This window comes from Physeter macrocephalus, chromosome 13 (assembly GCF_002837175.3).
Source record: "Physeter macrocephalus isolate SW-GA chromosome 13, ASM283717v5, whole genome shotgun sequence".
Classification (NCBI taxonomy): Eukaryota; Metazoa; Chordata; class Mammalia; order Artiodactyla; family Physeteridae; genus Physeter; species Physeter macrocephalus.
The window spans coordinates 50740163-50759454 of record NC_041226.1 but is presented as its reverse complement, the minus strand read 5'-3'; the positions used below and the strand labels follow the sequence as shown (position 1 = coordinate 50759454).

The window sequence follows — 19292 nt, the reverse complement described above, 5'->3', positions numbered from 1 at the left end:
TGTGGATTTGGATGAGATTTGGGTGCAGAGGGCTTGGACAAGACAAAACCAAACCAAGCCCTGTATGCAACACCAATCTGGGGGGAAAGCCACATCTGCGAGGCAGTTGGAGCGGGGTGGAGGACTCTGGGAGCCCCACTGCCCCCCCTTGCTCGGGTGCCCCAAGAATTGCCCTGGCAGCCCACACTGGCAGGGGAGGCTGGAAAAGAAGCAGTACCATAAGAGTAGTCTGTGAGAAAAGGGAAGAGAGAGAAACAGAACTCCAGACCAGCAATGGAGGTGAGAAAGAAATTCCTGGGCATATTTTAAAATGAGGTCGTTTAAGTTCTTCCCTATTAAGTCTTTGCTTCTTTATGCCATGAACTCCCTTCTTACCACAATTCTGGGAGAGGCTCCTAGCCCATCTCTGCCCCCAGATTTCGCCTCCTTAAAATAATTCTATATAGCATCACAGTGCTCACATTCCTAAAACACCCCTTAATCTTAAAGAACCTATAAAGACCTAAATTACCTGCTGAATCAAGTTCACACTTCAGTCTAGTAATCAAGGCCTTGAATGTAATTCAAGTCAGTAAATACTTAAGTGCCAACTATGGGTAAAGGCTATGGAGGGTATAAACACTACCAGTGAAGGAGAAACCAACATATGGAAAAGGAAACATTCAGTGAATGAAACTTGCAAGGGTAGGAAGTTCAGTTCCAACTAGGGGGAGGCGATCTCTTGATCCACGAAGGAACCGACCCTCCTGTGCTTTGAAGGAACAGGAGGACTTCAAAGTACAGAGATGGGTGAAATGAACATTTTTAAATAGGGCAACAATAAGAATAAAAATATATATGATGTGTTCATGAAAGTATAGGGTATGTTCCAGAAAAATCAAGCAGTCTCATGTGGCTAGATATCACCTACTTCCGCTCTCTTTCTCACAACACAGGGCAGTGTAGGCAATCTTGAGACAAACTAACTGAGTTCAAATTCTGACTCCACCACTCGGTATGCTGCATGGCCTTGGGCCAGTAACATGACCACTTCATCCCTCAATTTTCATGGCTACAAAACAGCAATAAGAGGGTCACTGTGAAGATTAAATAAAATAATGCCTTGCGAAGCCTGGTCGGCATAGCAGCTACTCAGTAAACATTAGCCGTTTCGGCGCCACAAAGGGAGTTTGGGAACAGTCATGAGAGACCTCGGTGTTCCCCTGAGTGCTTTGAACTTCACTGAACAGACCACTAGGGGTCTGTTCTGAACAGCATGCCACTGGGGGCTCTGAAGCAGAGAAATTACCCAGTCCAGCCTGGCATCGTGCAAATTAATCTGGTGCCAGCCTTGTGTAGAATGCACAAAGACGTGACTATTTACAAAGTGTCTGCACAGATGAGGGAAAGGGCTGGAATTAGGGTAGCGGAAGCAGGGATAGAAAAGGGTAACAACATCAAGCGAGATGCTGTAGGAAGAAATGAAAGGACACTGCCAGCACAAGTGTGAGTAAGGAAGAGGACCTGAAGAACACTCTTTTACAAAGCTACCAAGACGTCTACCTGAAACTAATATTGTAAATCAAGTACGCTTCAATTAAAAGAGAAAGACATCTAGATGTTCAGCCAGACACCACTGTTTATTTTTCTGTACTCTGAACTCCTGGAATTAGGTAGTTTGGAGGAGTGTTGCATATGCCCTGGCCATACTGGTCCTAGGCTGTTCTGTGCATTCCCAGCCCTTTTCCCAAGTCAGTAAGCTCCTTCTCAGTGACAAGAGCAGGGTGATGCTACATAAGCTACTTTCCTCGGAGTGCAGAAGTGGACACACCAAGCATCTCAGGGATAGGCAAGTCACCATATGATATATACATTTGTTCAAGAATTCCAATTGCTCCACTTATTAAGTCAAGCCTAATTTTGTGGCCTGGAAGCCACACCCACACTTAGCCTCTTTTTCTTAATCCACTGATGCAGCTAGTCAACTGCCACCCTGAAGGAGTTAACCACCACGGAGCACACAGTACAATAATCAGGCTGTTTCGTGGGATCTGCTATTTGAAAAGGCGAAGGCAAACAGGCAAGTCCATAAAACAAAAGACACCTTGCTTCTCTCTTTATTATTCATCCACTGGTACCTTATGTTCCCCAAGTATAACAGAGGCTACTGTTCTCATCCACTGAGGCTTATGATGCTAATTACGTATTCCCAATTCTTTAAAAGTGAAGTTAAAAAAACAATTTACAACCAATGATTTTAGCAACCTGAAGAGACTGGATTTAGATATGTTTGTAAATATACATGGGAAAACTGAAAGAAATATATCTAAATGCTACAGAATATCTCTAAATGATGGGATTACCAAGTCATTTTTATTATGTATGTTTTCCTGCATTTCCAAGTTTTCTCAAGCACAGAGTACTTTATAATCACAAAGAAAAAAAGCTTACTTTAAACTTGTAAAGCTTTCCTGTACTAATAAAAACTAACGATATTAAAATATGCTGTATCATATTTTACACAAAGATATTTCATTAATATAACTTGGGCCAAGTTACATACTTGATGTTGTGCCTTGGGAAAAATATACACTTTAGTAAGGCATCAGAAAATGCTAGACTAAGCCACAGAACCATAAAAGCATCTCCACACTAAGGGGTTCATACAACTATCAAATTGCTTATTGAAGGTTTTTCTCTAAAAGAGAAAAGTTTCTTTCTGTTCTCTAGACAAGCAACAACTTTTTAGCCTATGTGTAAAACATAACTAAAAGAACATTCATTACCTAATAATTCTCTTAAAGTCATCTGTGGGATTTTAAGTAGGAAACACTACAAATGCCCCCAGTCCTTCTTCATCTGATGGTATATTTTATTTGGACTCCAAATGTTAAAGAACGCAATTGTCATACTGTAACTAAGCCTCAATCTTCCCCTTAAAAGACAAGGAGTGGTACAAAATTCTAGGCTTCCCAAAGTACAAATTAGTATTGAAAGTCACTAGACTTTTCATATGGTAGAGAAAGAAGTTCCCTGTCCTTAGTGGCCAGCCCCTCTCATGTGTGCCAGTTTCTCCTTGTGGTCAGTTCACTTCCCTGAGAAGGGGCTTTTTATTACCCATTTTCTATTAGACCTGCATCTAAAACCTCCTGAGTGACTCCTGCACCCGAACCCGGACTACTGAGTGCTAACAGTGCAAGGCAACAGCTGGTGAAATGGGGACTAGAGAGCAAAGCCAGCCAACTCCAGGGAGACTGGTCCAAAAAGTCTCCATACACCCATATCACGAGGGTCATCTGGATCCATCAACTCAGAGTTGGAAGAGATCTACTCCCTCCAAGATCTGTTACAAATAAAATGCAATGTCGTTTTCTATATTTTCAGCCCAGACTGTAGTGCCTAGAGGTTAGAAACGTGGTTTCCTGATTTAAATACTTATGTTTCTGGGAGGCAGGTGATTAAAAAGCCTTCCCAAACTCACCTGTGATCTTGAGACCTCTGTCTGTGGTGAGCTTCTCCCTTCTCCAAGCTCAGACGTTAAATCAGGGCTAGATGTTGAAGATAATGTGTCTTTCGAAGTGGCCGCCTGGCCCTGGGAAGGAGATGAGGAGGCGGGTGTAGGAGAGAGTAGCCTCATCACACTTTCTCTGGATGCTGCTGCTTCTCTTTCGCTGGATGACCTGGACTCAAGCTGGCTCGTGTCAGGTCTCTGCACACAGATGCTGACCGAACTGCTTTGGGTTCTCTTAATGCCTTCTACGTCTCCATTACACTTCCAAGCATCATCCATCTAAACAGGAAAACTATTTTAAACTTCGTATTCTGTTAGATTTCTATTTAAAAAGCGTATACATTAAATTAATACTTTAAAGTAATGAAAGTAATATATACCTCCCAAAGCAAAGTAACTACGACTAAAAGCTTGGAGCATGTTCTTTCACACTAACAGATCTGTACGTATGAAGTGGTAGGAGTAGTTATTTTTTACAAAAGTGTTTATTTTATAAACAGACCTCTGAAACTTGCTTTGACCATCTACATCACTCCAGGTCAATAGACAGAAATCTAAACTAGATCAATTGAATACTTCACACTATGGATCTCTACAATTTATTCATTCGATATGCATTCAATTTCATTTAAAGTGTACCAAAAATATTGCACATCTCTTTATAACCAGAATGTTTATTTTTATAGCACAGATTCCCAAAAGTAGACTTGCTGGACCAAAGAATATTTTATGTACGTAGTATAAAATATAATTTTTATATATATATATATATAATTTATTTATTTATATATCTTTAAAAATTGTAGCAATGCACTCCCAAAGTAATGTATAAGAATGTCTCTGTCCCTGCATCCTTGCCAACACTAGACATTCTGAATGTTTTAAATCTTTGTCAATCTCATGGGTGAAAAGTTGTACACCTAATTCTTGCTCTAATGTGAGACTCTGCTCTAATGAGACTTGCTCTATGTACTTTATGTTACCAACCATTTAAATTCCCTCTCCCTTGAACTATTCCTTTCTATATTCACTTTTCTACTGTTTTTCTTTCCTTATCAATTTGCATTTTAAATCTTAGGGATATTAAACCTATATATAAAATACATTTTACTAATATTTTTCTGAGCCTATATAAATTGTGTTTTGGACTACATTAATGGTGTCTACCATATAAATTTAATTTTTATGTTGTCAAATATGCCTGTATTTACTTAATATAATGGTCAGCGGCTTTTCTGGCTAGTTTAGGCAGGCTTCCCTCACCTTGAATTTTTTTAATCAAATTTTTTCTATTTTCGAGTTTTAAGATTCCTCAATGGCAGAGGTAAAAGGGATTTGAACACCAATGTGCTCAAGACTGTATTGCTTCCTTTTAAATAATTCAAAATAATACACTCACTTTCAGCCCTGCTTCATTCTCAGGGCAAATGATTCTATACCCGTTAAAACCCCAATAAAAATACGTATTTTTTGAACCATGAGATACATTTTAATAACTACAATCAAATATATCAAGTTCTAATGAAGTGGGAAATCAGGAAAAATAGAACTTTGTGCATAATCACCTGAAAATATTTAGGTTAAACCACATGAAATTGCTGTTTTGTAGGTCAAAAAGAACTGACTATTGGCAATTTCATGCAGTACAACCTAATACTTTACAAAAGATATATTTGAGAAAATATGACACTAAAAAATAAATGCTCTGCCTTAGAATGTAGATTACTTATTTTTAAAGATGTATCAGCTCGACTTTCATTGAATTTAAAGTTTAATCAGTTCTGTATCGTTGCTATATTTTAAGCATTAAATGTCTATTGAATCTAAATTGGTAAAAATACAATCACTTTATATACAAGTTATATACATTTTACCCATCAAGTATCTGTAACTCAAACCTCTGCACAAGTTCACCGGTATTTTGCGCCGGCAAACAGACTAAGTGAACTAGGAACACGTTTACCGTGTAGGATCTCGGGAGTGATGAGATTCCCCTTGACTGAGTTCCAAAAGGTCTCGGTGTGACCACAGACGTTAACCTGGCCGCATCAGTTTTCTGGTAACTTCTGGGGAGAGTAGCTGAAACTCGAGTCAACTCCATTTGTGTATTCAGTGAATGCTGAGAAGACAAAGAGGCTGGGCGTTGTTCTTCCACAGGGCTTTTCGAAGGAAGCTGAATTTCAGCTGTGATAGTAGCCTCCCTCTTTGCAAAAGTTGTAGAATCTTGCTTAGGAATTTCCGTCGGATAAGTGGTTCCCTTCTCTTCTACTCTCTCATTCTGGGAACTTGCTTCTGACATAGTCAGCATAGGGAGAAGCTTTTCTTCATTCACTCCATCATCAGAAGAATACAGTCTCCTCCTCGATGTAATTGTAGACATCTGATTTGGGGATTCCCTTAGCAGAAAGAAACGCCAAAACCACAAAGTTATGCATTTGACACACAGAGGTGGAGAGACAGATGTTATTTTGGTCATTAACATAAAAAAATGGGTGGGAACAAAAAGACTGCTGACTTCATATCATAACACAATATTAAGAGAATGTGAGAATAAATACATGCAAATTTTTTAATGTCACACTAAGAAAGATTAAGAGCTTGACTTTTTTTTCTTAAAGAGGTTAAAAAAAAAGTCCCTGAAGTATATGCAATTGTAAAAAGACTTTAATAAGAAAATAAGAAAACTTTAATAAGGGATTATTCAAAATTTCATCCACAAGTGTATAATGCTTCCAAAATTAACATACTATAACGATAACTAATTGACAACCAATTTGAACCCTCCAAAGATGTGGATTTCTTAACAGGGTTGAGAGTTTTCTTGTACACAATTTATAATAGCTTCGTAAAAACAGAAGACCACAAAAGACTCAGACTTTCATTAAGATCAAGTTAGTATATAATTTCATACATCTTGATAGAATTTCCATTGACAATTATTGCAGATTAAAAGTCACCATTCCTGTCTACAGAGAGGCTGATGAAACAGTCTCATGGCTACCATTTAGTAAGGAGTACCTCTCAAGCCAACTGCCTTGCGTTTAAGTGAATGAAACTGTGTTTACCATTGGCTTCTAGGGGACAAAGGAGCTTTGCTTAATTTCACCTGACAGCACATTTCCTTTCTGACATTATCCTTAAAGCCTATTTGCCTTCTCCCTGACCTGTAAATATCTCAAGGTTTCACATAGTAACTGCTCCACAGGCAAGTTTAAATTAGACCTTTATCCTGTTATGTTGCAATGAAAAAAAAAAATACCCTCACAAGAGCAGGGTGTATTTAAAATTGTAAAAATACAATTTTAGTTGTACCAGGAAGACATGAAAAAGAACCTTGCTATACTTTTACACAATTTAGTTGAGAGTGAGAGCTGGTTTTATCCAACCATTCCATTCCTAAATTTACTTTAAAAGGAGAAAAAGTTGTTTATTTTCTGCATATATAGCCAATCCTGCATGTGAATATACAACGTAAAATGAAGAAATTACGTACACCACTCTTAAGTACTCATTTCTTTCATTAATCCAAGTCACTACTTATTACAGCAATACTCTGCTTTTTCAGTGCAGAGCAAAATGCTCCAAGGTTATGCACATTTGATGACAGTTTAATATTGGTGCACACGTACATCCCACTACACTTACACAAAATATCTAACACTGGTATCTCCAACCCTGAGATGCATTCAGCCTCATTACCTGTCCTGCAGCATTTCATTAAATGTCTTAGATCTTCTCTCAGACTTCTCAAGCGACTGCTTCTCAATCTCTTCCCTCTCTTCTCTTTTCTTCTGCAAATCTGAAGTGTAGCTTTTCCGACGATCTTTCCATTTTGCAAGGTCCTGACAGAAGAAAATCACATCAGCACAGGCACACCTGAATTTCTACACACCCTCTCCAGCAGTGAGAGCATGCCAGAGGATCCCATTACGTCGCTGAAACTATTCACTCCAACTTTGATGCCAAGGTGCCCTAATTTTGCTTTTTATAGCCAGCGTTTCTGTACCAAGCCTTTTTATCTCATGTATCTGTCTAAAAGCCCTGACCTAATAAGATAGACCCCATTTTTGTTTTCCCAGGTAGCCTGCCTCATTGCCCATTTCACAAAGAATGCTAAACGCCTGTAATTAGATGCCAGGTCAGAAAAGATCAGGAACTGTTTTAAATTCATTTCCATCTCACTCCAATAATCTGGCTCTTACACAAAATGACATGTTTCACGAGTCAGACTGGAAGAGAAACATGATTGTAAAATGGCTAAACGTAGAAGCATACATTTAACAAATACTGAGTTCAATCCCTACTTTGAGACAAGGGGGCCACAAACACACAGATGAGTAAGATGCACTCCCCCTCAAGGAACTCTCAGTCTAGAGGGAAAGACAGACAGGTAAATAAAGTTCAACAATGAGTGTGATAGGATTGCGTGAGAGAGTAGGGATCCAAAGGAGAAAGTGATCAATTCTATCCCAGGCAGGGGAAGGCGGAGTTTGGAAAGGCTTTCACGGGGAAGCCAGCCTCAAGTATGTGATTTCAAAGCAGGTCACCTCCCCATAAGGACAGGGCAGTAAGGAGGATCACACAGGAACAAGTGGACATCTGCTTCCCATACATCCAAGAACCTAAGTCTCACCTAGCTGGGTGACCCCAGGACAATCAACTTAATTCACCTTTAAAACTAGTCCTAGCAGCCTAAGCTGGTTCTGACACCCAGGGGTCAAGACAGTTTGGATGGTACCAACTTTTCTACGTCATCAAAACAGAGAAATCCCATGCTAAGAACTCCTAGTGGCATGGCAGCCCCAACAGAAGCTCATGTAAGCTTCTCAAACTGAGAGGAACCTCAACCCCAGAGCACATAAAGTAGGTTTGGTGTATACCCTTTGGGAGCAGACACGGCCATTCCTGCTTCAAAAAACAGCCTGAAATCCTTATGAACTATTTTCAGAAAGAACAAAAGCAGCGCACATTAGTCCTACAGGGTAACCAGCATGAATTTTCATCTGACTTAACCTAAGGGATAAACCCTCCATACCTCTCATTTTCAGCCTCAGTTCTCATGTATTTTGGCAAACTGACACCGAATTTCTGTTTCTTGACAATTAAAATGAGTTCCCAAATAAAAGAGGAACTGGAATTTAGAAACAAAGCCAAGGCAGAGGTTTCATCTGTATTATGTAATCTTTAACTCCTTGGAAAATTAAGATTTCCTATCTCTAGCCCTTTTGTTTATGCTACCACTCAACCCTCTTACCAAAAGGTTGTCCTCAGACTTCTTTGGGTCTGCTCTGTGTAGTTTATCTATTGTATTTCTTTACACTCCTTTGGTGTAAAACAATTAACGCTTTTTAAAAGGGTAGAGTTCCCTTCTGCCGGGGACAAAACTAAAGGTTAAATCTTTATCCAAATAGACATGTGGATATATGTCAGCGCTGTAAAAACACCTAATTTTGATTCACATTAGGTAACTGCTTTTTCAACCAAAATATTACTGAGTTATAATTCGTATTTCTCCCCAAACCTCCTCTATTAACTCTACGAACCCTTTCCTCTCTCCCTGCTGATACCCAGTCTCTGAGCTGGACCCCCTGCTCCCCTGTTCTCCCTAAACCTTGAGCAAAGTCTTTCCTTTCATGAGCATCAGTAATAGTCATACGCCAAATTCAACCACCAAAGCAAGTAAACAAGTTACCTACACTGCACGGAAGCAGCTTCTCATTTTTGAGAACTCACAGAAAATATTAGAAGACAAACAGCTTCCGTTTTACACAATGGCCTTTAAGATATACAGCAGTAATAGACCAAAATGGTTAAAACATCACATTTTCTACAGAACTGAAATCTGGAATAGCAAGGAAAATCATCCCTTGAGTATACTGACTCTTTTTAAAGAAGGAAGAGTCAAACAAATACATCCTCCCTGCTCCCCATCTCCCAATAAAAATAATACTCACATCCTGCCATTTCTGATCTTGTTCTTTTATCTGTGACTTTATTTTCTGCATCTCCTCGTAACGCAGCTGACGCAAGTTCTGAGCATCCTCTGCGCTGACATCACTCATGGACTTGCTCCTACGACAAAAATACCCATGGTAACCAAGGTTCATGTGACCGGATTTAAGGTAAAACTGGAAGGTTGGGCTTATATTTGGAAATTCCATCTAAAATTCTGCAGTACTACCTAGATGCTTTCGTGATAATATCACAGAAATAGCACTACAGAGATAAATGGTGTTTTTCCAAAACGCAGAAACAAGAGCCTAGCACTCTAGTCAAGCATGAATTCTTTCACAAAATGGCTAAATGAACCCTGAGCAAGTCTGAAAAAATAATCCAATGTTCATATTTAGGTAGTCGACGCAGAAAAAGATTACTTTAGGAAAAAAATAATTATTAGTCCCTAGAATCACCTGTCTTTATTTTTCTTTCTCCCCCAGAGATAATCTTTTAAGGTTTGGCTGCCTTTTCTGAGCACTTATTAAATAATTTAACGATTACCTGATATTTTCTCCTCAGGTTCAATACCAGGAATAAATGTGCCACTGCTTCTCAAAGATTCTATAACATCTGCCCCACTACCGCACTGGGCTTGGTCTCAAAGACCACAGGTGGTTTCCAATAGCCAGTTACTATATAACCTCTATTATAATCCTCTTTTTCGTTAAGGCAGCTTTCGTCTTGTCCATGTGTGACCCCTGCCGTGAGGACGTACTGCGGGTTAGGTCTCAAAGAGCTCAGGCTAGGGTAGTTTGAGCAGAGTGGGGTGCCGTCCATGAGGCATGTGTGCTGTACACGCACACAGAAGGGTATGGTGAGCTACACCAGAGAAGGGAGACTGAGGGAGGCCTCCCGGAGAGAGAGGTGTCTGATCTGAATACTGAGCAGCAGCTAGGAGGAACGAGAGAAGAAGAGAGAGACACAGAGCTTTCGAACGTGGGGTGCCCAAAATGTTCTTTCCTACCAAGCTTTCAGAATTTTTATTTCATTGTAACTGACTCCACTTTCAGTTATTTAAGTAACTCCCCCTCTCCTTCTTGAGCCCCTAAGTTTGCCTTCCCCAAGATTTTGCCATCACCACGTTTTTTTTTAATAACATGCTTGCCCTTAGCCAGCTCAGGAATTCAATCACATTCTCCATGCAAATGACTCCCCAAATCGACGGCCTAGGTCCAGTCTCTCTGACTCAATTCCTATTGCTTGTTAAACGAACATCTCTGCATGGCCACCGTAAAAGGATCAATGGAAATAACACCTAGAAAGGATTTTGTAAATGGTAACTTACTAAACACATGGTTATTGTTGATGTAGCCAAACTCAATTTTGTCTCCAAACCTGCTTTTCCTCGTCAATGATGCTACCTGTCCCCAATTACCCACATTTGAAACCGAAGAACCATTTTTCACCTTTCTCTCTCCCTTCTCCCTAGTTATCAAGTCCTCTTATTCAGTGTCTTTTTCTTTCCATTTCTATTGCCAACACCCTAGATCAGAGCACAGTCAACTCTTACCTAGACTTTTTAAAAAGCTTCTTAAATTATCACCCAGGCTCCAAATCCAGTGAAGGTCTCTCCTGAACTCTTCCCTCCAACTTAGAAACCCTTCACCAGTAGAAATGCCTTTTAAAATGCCACTCGTTGGGCTTCCCTGGTGGCGCAGTGGTTGGGAGTCCGCCTGCCGATACAGGGCACGCGGGTTCGTGCCCCGATCCGGGAGGATCCCGCGTGCCGCGGAGCGGCCGGGCCCGTGAGCCATGGCCGCTGAGCCTGCGCGTCCGGAGCCTGTGCTCCGCAACGGGAGAGGCCACAACAGTGAGAGGCCCCCGTACCACACACACAAAAAATAATAAATAAAATAAATAAAATAAAATAAAATAAAATGGCCCTCATTCCTCAGGATCCCTGCAAGACTATAGTCTGGTTGGGTGTATGCAACTTCCTATTCGTTCTCTGCTTAGAAGTCTCACGGGCAACTCAAACTTAACTTGACAGACCAAAAACATGGTCTCACATCTTCCTCATCTCAATAAAAGCCAACTCTATCCTTTCATATTACGGGCCAAAGATCTTTAAGGCATCCCAGATTCCTCATTCTCTTATACATAACTGATCCCATCGGGAAATCCTGTCCCTCTACCTTCTAAATATATCTAGGGGCAACCACTTCTCACCACCTCCACCACTGCCATCCTGATCCAGGCCATCCTATCTCCTGCCCGGATTAGGTCTCCCTGCTTCCACCGCTTCCTGCACAAACAGTGTATTCTCAACACAGCAGCCAGAAGGACCTTTTTGAAATTGCACTCAGGTCGTGACATGGCTCCACTCAGCACCCACCAGTTTCTTCCCATCTCACCTGAGTTAAAAGCAGGTTCTTCCAAGACCTTCGAGGTCTGACATTACCTGGCCCCTTGCCTACCTCTCTGCTCTTGTCCCCACTGAGCTCCCTTTCACACACTCTGTTCCAGCCAACCGGCTTCCCTGCTCAGGCCCAACCTCTTGCTTCCCTGCCCGCTCTTCAATCTGCCTGGAATGCTCTTCAACTGAATATTCACATGGTTTATCTCTCACTTCCTTCCCGTCAGCTGCTTAAATGTTACCTCGGCGGTTTCCTCCCCTGACCACCCTACAAGAAGAGCCAATGCCCCTCTCCCCTGACTCACATTATCCCTCGTTTTCTCCATAGCATTTATCACCATCTGAATTGTATGATTATTTACACATCACCTGCCTCGCCCTGTAAGATTATAAAGCAGGAATTTTGTCCGATTTGTTTGCTGCTCTATCACCAGCGCCTAAAAGAGTGCCCAGCCCCTGGTGGGTGCTCCTAAATTTCCTAATGATCTAGATAATCTTCTCCCACTTTGATAAAGTCTTCCTGCAAAAAGTGATGCTTTAGTTATACCATTCTTGTGGCACTTAACACTCAGCATTACGTCATATGTAGTGTGCACGCAGGCATGCGTGTTTAGCTTTCCTCCCTCACAAGTTCACATGCTGCCTGGAAGGAAAACACATTAACACAGCACAAGGCATGCAGGACACACTCGTTTAACATGTGTGGTAAGAATGAGGTATGTTTTAGCATATTTAATCATGCAAAATAAACTAGCTATGAAATGTTTCTAATTTTGTAAGAAATTGTGGCTCCTCCCCAGTTTTATACAGAAAGCTTTATAGGATTTATTCAAGAATATTAAGGAATTACATATATGAATACATATATGAAATTACATATTGAGCTGTTAACATCATATAATAATTAACTAGGTATGACTATATAAAAATCGTCATATGATTTGAGAATATAAACTCACTTAAGTCATAACTGCAAAGAATAAGGCTATATGAGCTAACACAATAACAGACTCACTAAAAAGAAAATTTTTTCAGGATGAAGGTATGAGGGGAATCTGGATGCCCAACACGTGAGGTTACATAAATTCCAGAACAAAATTGGAAATCTAAGTATTTTAAGTAATCTTTTGGTGGGAGGGAGGCTGGACAGTCTCAACTGGCCCAGGCCCTTTCAGCCCTCACCCTCCTGCACTATGAAACCTTAACATGTGTCTTTTCAGAAAACATGGTGTCACCATGGGCAAAGGCTGCATCACCCTCCGGGGAGCCCAAAGTACGGAGCCTGGCACACAGGAGGTCCCCCCAATATGAACAAAGTGAGCCAAACAATGGCTAGAGTAGACAAGTCCCTGCGGAAGGCAGGAATGTGAGAGCCCCTTGTGTTCCCTAGGATCGATAAAGTTACCTCCAGAAAGCCTGGCACATTCCATACAGACTGAGCCAGGCACCAGAATGAGATAGGAAGTAAGACCCACCAGAGGCACCAATTTTCACTCCCACCTAACATCACTTAACTTTTCTCAGCCTCAGTTCCTTGTCTGCTAAGCCAGGAAGGAGTCGTTAGGAGAAATATTGGGTCAGGTTATGTTGATGGCATTTCAATAACCATCTGCTGCTATACACCAACTATTCTTATTAAGGCAAATATGATCATTAGAGATCTACTGAAAACTAACTCCCAAAGCAGTTTCAAATTAGAGAGGTCACCCCAGGCCACAGTGATAAAATCGAGAACTTTTTGAGTGTAGGAGTCTTTCAGCCAGATCATGAAGAATTCTTTCCTTCCTTATCAGAGTTAACAGCATAATATTAAACTTCTGAGGGCTTACTGTGTGCCAACAACAACTGCCGAGCAGTCTCCATGGATTACCTCATTGTACGAAACCCTAGTCTGATTCTAGCAACTCAGGAGCTGCAGGTCCTTGGGAAAGCTGTGGCATCTGTTTCTCTTTCTCCACATCTCTAAAATGCACATAACACCTAGCTGTCTACCTCCGAAAACTGAGATAAGCACCAGAGATACTCCCAGGAAGACTGGGAAAACTTGAAAGGACTACACAGCTCTAGAATGTTTTGTAGAATGAATTACTATTCACTGGCAAATAATTCCCTTGCAGTTCATTTACCCTTGTTTTCCTTATTTGGAAAAGCTCCAATTTAAAACTGCATTTGGATTTTTCCCCCAAAATACAGGTCTATCACGTTGCATTTTCAGTTGAATAGAATTTTTTTTAAATAGCATGTAGGGTGAAGAGAGAAAGAAGGGGAAGTTTAAGAAAAAGGGAGTAGATTATAAAACAAGATCACTAAAATCTTATTTTCTTTTCCCACAGTGCAGGGACTAGTGTTATGATGAGTATTTTTTTAGAACTCAACCTCAGGAAATTTACAGATGAATATCTAGGAACTAAGGGATCAAAAAGGAACAACATGTAGCAAAATTTCCTAAATATAAAATCACCGATAACCTTATATGGCAAACAGAAATTCCATGATGCTAAGTTTGGGGTCCCCAACTTTCAAGGGAAGATAAGAATACACCTATTTATGCACCTCTAAATATATTTCCATTAGGAGTTGTAGGAATTCTCTGAAGAGTAATTAATGCTAAAACCAGGGTAAGAGGCTTTAGAATTACCATAAATTATAATGATAAGATAACATAAGAGACTTTGCCTTTATAGGTTTAGAGTCTAAATCACTGTTTCTCTATAGCTGCATTATTGACATTTTGGGGCCCAAAAATTATTTATTGTAGGGGGCAATCTTGTGTACTGTAGGACATTTAGCAGTATCTTTGGCTATAAAAGCACTAAATACCAGTAGCAATGTTAATCTCAACCCACCCAATGTGACAATCAAAAACGTCTACAAACATTGCTGAATGTCCCCTGGGGGCAAAATCTTCAGAAAGTAACTCACATCAACTTTGTTTTTCCTTCCTTCTTGTTGTCTTAGGTGTCTTAGAGTTCTACAGAATTGTCTTTGGCCAACACCCCATAAGAAAAATATACGTGTCTTAGCTGTCTTTGATTACAACTTCACCTTGAATCAATGCTCATTTCCTGTTGATACTGGCAGTAGACTCAATGGCTTAATCATATTACAAAATTATGGCTATATACCGTTACAAATTCTTTGTCATTAACAGCTTCTGCCAAGAGGCATCATAACCAAATTTTCAAATGTCACAGAACCATAAGACAAATCATGCAACACAAAAGCACACGTGAGAAAATGACTGCCACATACAAAGCGTCTTAGTAAAAATAAAGTGAGAAGTGTTAAATGCCAAATAAAAAGCAAGCCAGAAATGAACAATCTAAGGCTGCAAAAGGTGATGCATATTTCTCTTTAACCTGTTCTTACCAAAAAGAAAGCATTCATGTTACAGGCAGTTATTTCTCCATCACAGGATGCTGAGCGATAATGATTTTTCCAGGTAAGTGTTCCAAGCTTGACAACATACACGATGTCCAGAGGAATATCACCCAGAAATATCACTTGTTTCATGTTTATAATCATTTACAAACATGTTTCCAAACATGAGACGAATTCTAGATTAAATGTCTATACTCAATCCAATTGAAATCTTTTTTTGTTTTCACTGCAGATCAATTTAAGAAAAACATGGGTAACTGAGAGAATTTTTTGTAATCCCAAATAATATATTTTGATTGCAAGTGGTCTAAAACGCACTTCAGTTTTCTGAAGCTCTATCTGTATTACTTTCCATTATTTGGCAAGTCATGCATTATTCATCAGTCTCCATTTACAGACAACCTTGCTTTATTTGTGTTACCTTGGCAGTAAACGGCATGGGGAACAGCCTTTAAAACAAATAGTGTACTATGCAAGCAGCAATCTTGAAATGGTCTACAGAAGGCATTTGCTGCTGCTGGCTCTGGCCCAGGAAAACCCTTAGCTTGCTGAGCCTCAGCATTTGGGTTTTTCTCTTCTTTTCTTAACTCAGTCACACAGTGTGTGCCTAAGAGGGAACAGGTACAGCCATTGGAATAGCTGTACATGTTTACATTCGCATGAAGCACTTGTACTCAGAGTGTATTCGTATCCCCTTTAAGAAAAACAACCTGCTTGCGTTATAAAGCCTTATTTACCACAGAAAATTCCTCTGAAAGTTATCATTCAAAATGCTTGATACTGCAAAGATTTGTTTATCAAGTTAAAACAGCTTTCCCATGATGAACTGAGATTAGCAGATGCTTAAGCGTCATGCTAAAAATTGCCTTGTTCACCCTCCCTGATGGAAATGCGTTAAGCACACATGAGGAACTGGATAGGAGATAAGGTGCCTTTGCAAGGCACACTTAAAGCATGCTGGGAGCCTGATTTTTAAAATCAATGGCTGAGAAGTACTTGAAATTAGTTGCCCGTCGCTCCTTTACCTCTTTGACCTCTAGAATGGCTATATTGCTTTAAACAGTAACTTTTAGTAACCTTCCAAGATCTCCACATTATCAAAATTATCCAAAGCTATCAAAATTAGAGAACCTGGGACTTCCCTGGTGGCACAGTGGTTAAGAATCCGCCTGCCAATACAGGGTACACGGGTTTGAGCCCTGGTCCAGGAAGATCCCACATGCCGCGGAGCAGGTAGACCCGTGCACCACAACTACTGAGCCTGTGCTCCAGAGCCTGCGAGCCACAACTACTGAGCCCGCGAGCCACAACTGCTGCAGCCCACGCAACCCTAGAGCCCGTGGTCCGCAACAGGAGAAGCCACCGCAATGAGAGGCCTGAGCACCACAGTGAGGAGTGCCCCCACCCCCGCCACTCGCCGTAGCTGGAGAAGGCCCATGCGTAGCAGCGAGGACCCAAGGCAGCCAAAAATAAATAAATAAATAATTTTAAAATTAGAGAAACTTAGAGATGAAAAGGCTTAGATTAAAATATTTGACATACTTAAATTTTCTTCTTGATCAAAAAGTATTAGCAGTTAGGTTCACAAAGTTACAGAGTTTGATATAAAATATTAAGATGTAGCCAGCTGGTTATTCTGCATTAAGAATGACTAAGTCAGCTCTATTTACGATAGCCAGGACATGGAAGCAACCTAAGTGTCCATCAACAGATGAATGGATAAAGAAGATGCGGCACATATATACGATGGAATATTACTCAGCCATAAAAAGAAATGAAACTGAGTTATTTGTAATGAGGTGGATAGACCTGGAGTCTGTCATACAGAGTGAAGTAAGTCAGAAGGAGAAAAACAAATACCGTATGCTAACACATATATATGGAATCTAAGAAAAAAAATGTTATGAAGAGATTAGTGGTAGGACGGGAATAAAACACAGACCTACTAGAGCATGGACTTGAGGACATGGGGAGGGGGAAGGGTAAGCTGTGACGAAGTGAGAGAGTGGCAGGGACATATATGCACTACCAAATGTAAATTAGATAGCTAGTGGGAAGCTGCCGCATAGCACAGGGAGATCACCTCTTGTGCTTTGTGACCGTGAGAGGGGTGGGATAGGGAGGGTGGGAGGGAGGGAGACGCAAGAGGGAAGAGATATGGGAACATATGTATAACTGATTCACTTTGTTGTAAAGGAGAAACTAACATACTATTGTAAAACAGACTCCAATAAAGATGTTAAAAAAAAAAAAAAAAAGAATGACTAAGTCTACATAGTGTGTACTAAAAGTAAAGAAGTATTTATTTTAACTCAGTTATTCTAGAAAGGGAAAATATTTCCAGAAAGTTATTTTTATCATATTTTATGTCTACCAGGTGACTAGAGTTAAACAACAGGACAGTCGCCCCTCCGTATCCGAGGGGGATCGGTTCCAGGATCTGCATCTTCAGATACAGAGGACCAACGTAGACAAAACCTGGGAATCAGTTATAATTATAGTCCTTGCAGCTATACTGGAAACTACCAATATTTTAATTTTTTTGCAGTTTTGGAAGTCTGATTTGCCTTTATAATACAGCCATGTTATACAATTTTACCCTAATCGGGAATCTTGAAAATGTTTCCAAATCCTACTAAGGGAAGACTAATGCCACTCACCACCCCAACTAACAAAGCTCCCCTTGAACTAAGAGTAGACAGATAATGCCAACTGCATGCATTCCAACCTCAAAATAAATGCTAATACTCTTTTTCCATCATAGATATTCTAAAACGTAGTTATTTGGGCTTCAACATCCAGAAATGAGAGGTTTGGTCTATGCAGCAATCAGATACCAAAATAAATACACCTAATCTCAGGCGCGTGTTTTTGTGACTTTTAATCAACTCCTTAAGAAAAAAAAAAAAGGACCTGAATTTTCGACTTCTAATAAAACAAACTGTTGCTGTCCTATAGGACTTCATGCACTGGGCACTCAGACAGAAATATTACCATTTGGTTGCAGAATTAAGAAAGATTTCCCACTTTTTAAGTCTCATGCACAGCACAGAGAACCCCCATTTAGTGACATGCCAGGATAGAAGTGCAAGGACATATTACACAAAGGACAAACAAAACGCAGATTTTTTTTTTTTTACTGTGAACCACAAAACTTACCCGTTCTCACCATAAATCTTTTGAAAGAGTCTAAGAAATCAGAAAACCAAAAATTAAAAGTCATTTTTTCTAGTTGTGTTAGTTTCTAAATCAGCATCTTTAAGAGTTGAACTAGAGATGGACAAATCTCAAAAGGTTGCTCCTTCAAGTCACATTCTCGATCATGTCTCAAAATCGCATTGATCTCATATCTCAAGGAATTCAGATTAAGATAAAGAATTTCCTGATTTCCTTTGAACCAACAAACCCATTTTTAAAAAAGCTTCCTGTTGCCAGGAACTAATAAGTTAGATTTAGATCTACTAATTTCATTTAACCCAATATTTGTCAATCCCAAAGTTCAACAAACTGAATAGTCAGTCATCCAAACAGCAAGTTGCATAACACATAAATGCAGACTCAGTATCAAAATGGCCATAATTATATACATGTAAAGTGTAGCAGACAGCAAATAACATTCATGCTTTTTAATAATGTTTGCACTGAACTTTAAACCATAAATTTAAAAAGTCGCACATCGACAGTCCAAGAAGTCTAGGTCAAAATCAAAAATCAAGTTAAATGAAACTTGCAATGCCATATTTTAAGGGAAATTTTTACACAAAAATCATATACTCCGAAATATGAGAAACACATAAAACCAAACAACCAGACTGTTTCAGAAATGCCTGGACGTGAGAATAAAAGTCTGTAAAATATAATTGGAAAACATTTTCGTGAAACGTCAATGTGGCAGAATAGTATCATAGTCATCCTTAAGGCCAAGGGCAACATTTGTGTATACACCTTCTTAAACAGGTCTGAGAGAGGTGATGCTGAGATGTGCAAATATGGAATTGCACTTTTTCCACACAAAGACTAAAGGTTTCTCAAAGCAAAATCAATGTTTTACAGGATGCTTCCAAATGG

At 39.9% G+C, this 19292-nt stretch overlaps 1 protein-coding gene across 10 annotated transcripts in view; it reads right to left on the bottom strand.

The window, feature by feature from the left end:
• The window catches only part of LMO7 (LIM domain 7), a 201322-nt gene that overhangs the window by 30564 nt on the left and 151466 nt on the right, over positions 1 to 19292 (bottom strand). For 8 of the 10 annotated variants that reach the window (XM_028497824.2, XM_055089677.1, XM_055089681.1 and 5 more), the window contains 5 exons: positions 18384 to 18413; positions 9445 to 9562; positions 7190 to 7332; positions 5454 to 5886; positions 3461 to 3769 (listed from right to left, as the gene is read on the bottom strand). In XM_028497824.2, coding sequence (XP_028353625.1) covers positions 3461 to 3769; positions 5454 to 5886; positions 7190 to 7332; positions 9445 to 9562; positions 18384 to 18413 — 1033 coding nt within the window. The remainder of the gene's footprint in view (positions 1 to 3460; positions 3770 to 5453; positions 5887 to 7189; positions 7333 to 9444; positions 9563 to 18383; positions 18414 to 19292) is intronic. The other 2 variants (XM_055089680.1, XM_024123188.3) reach the window with 1 other exon arrangement.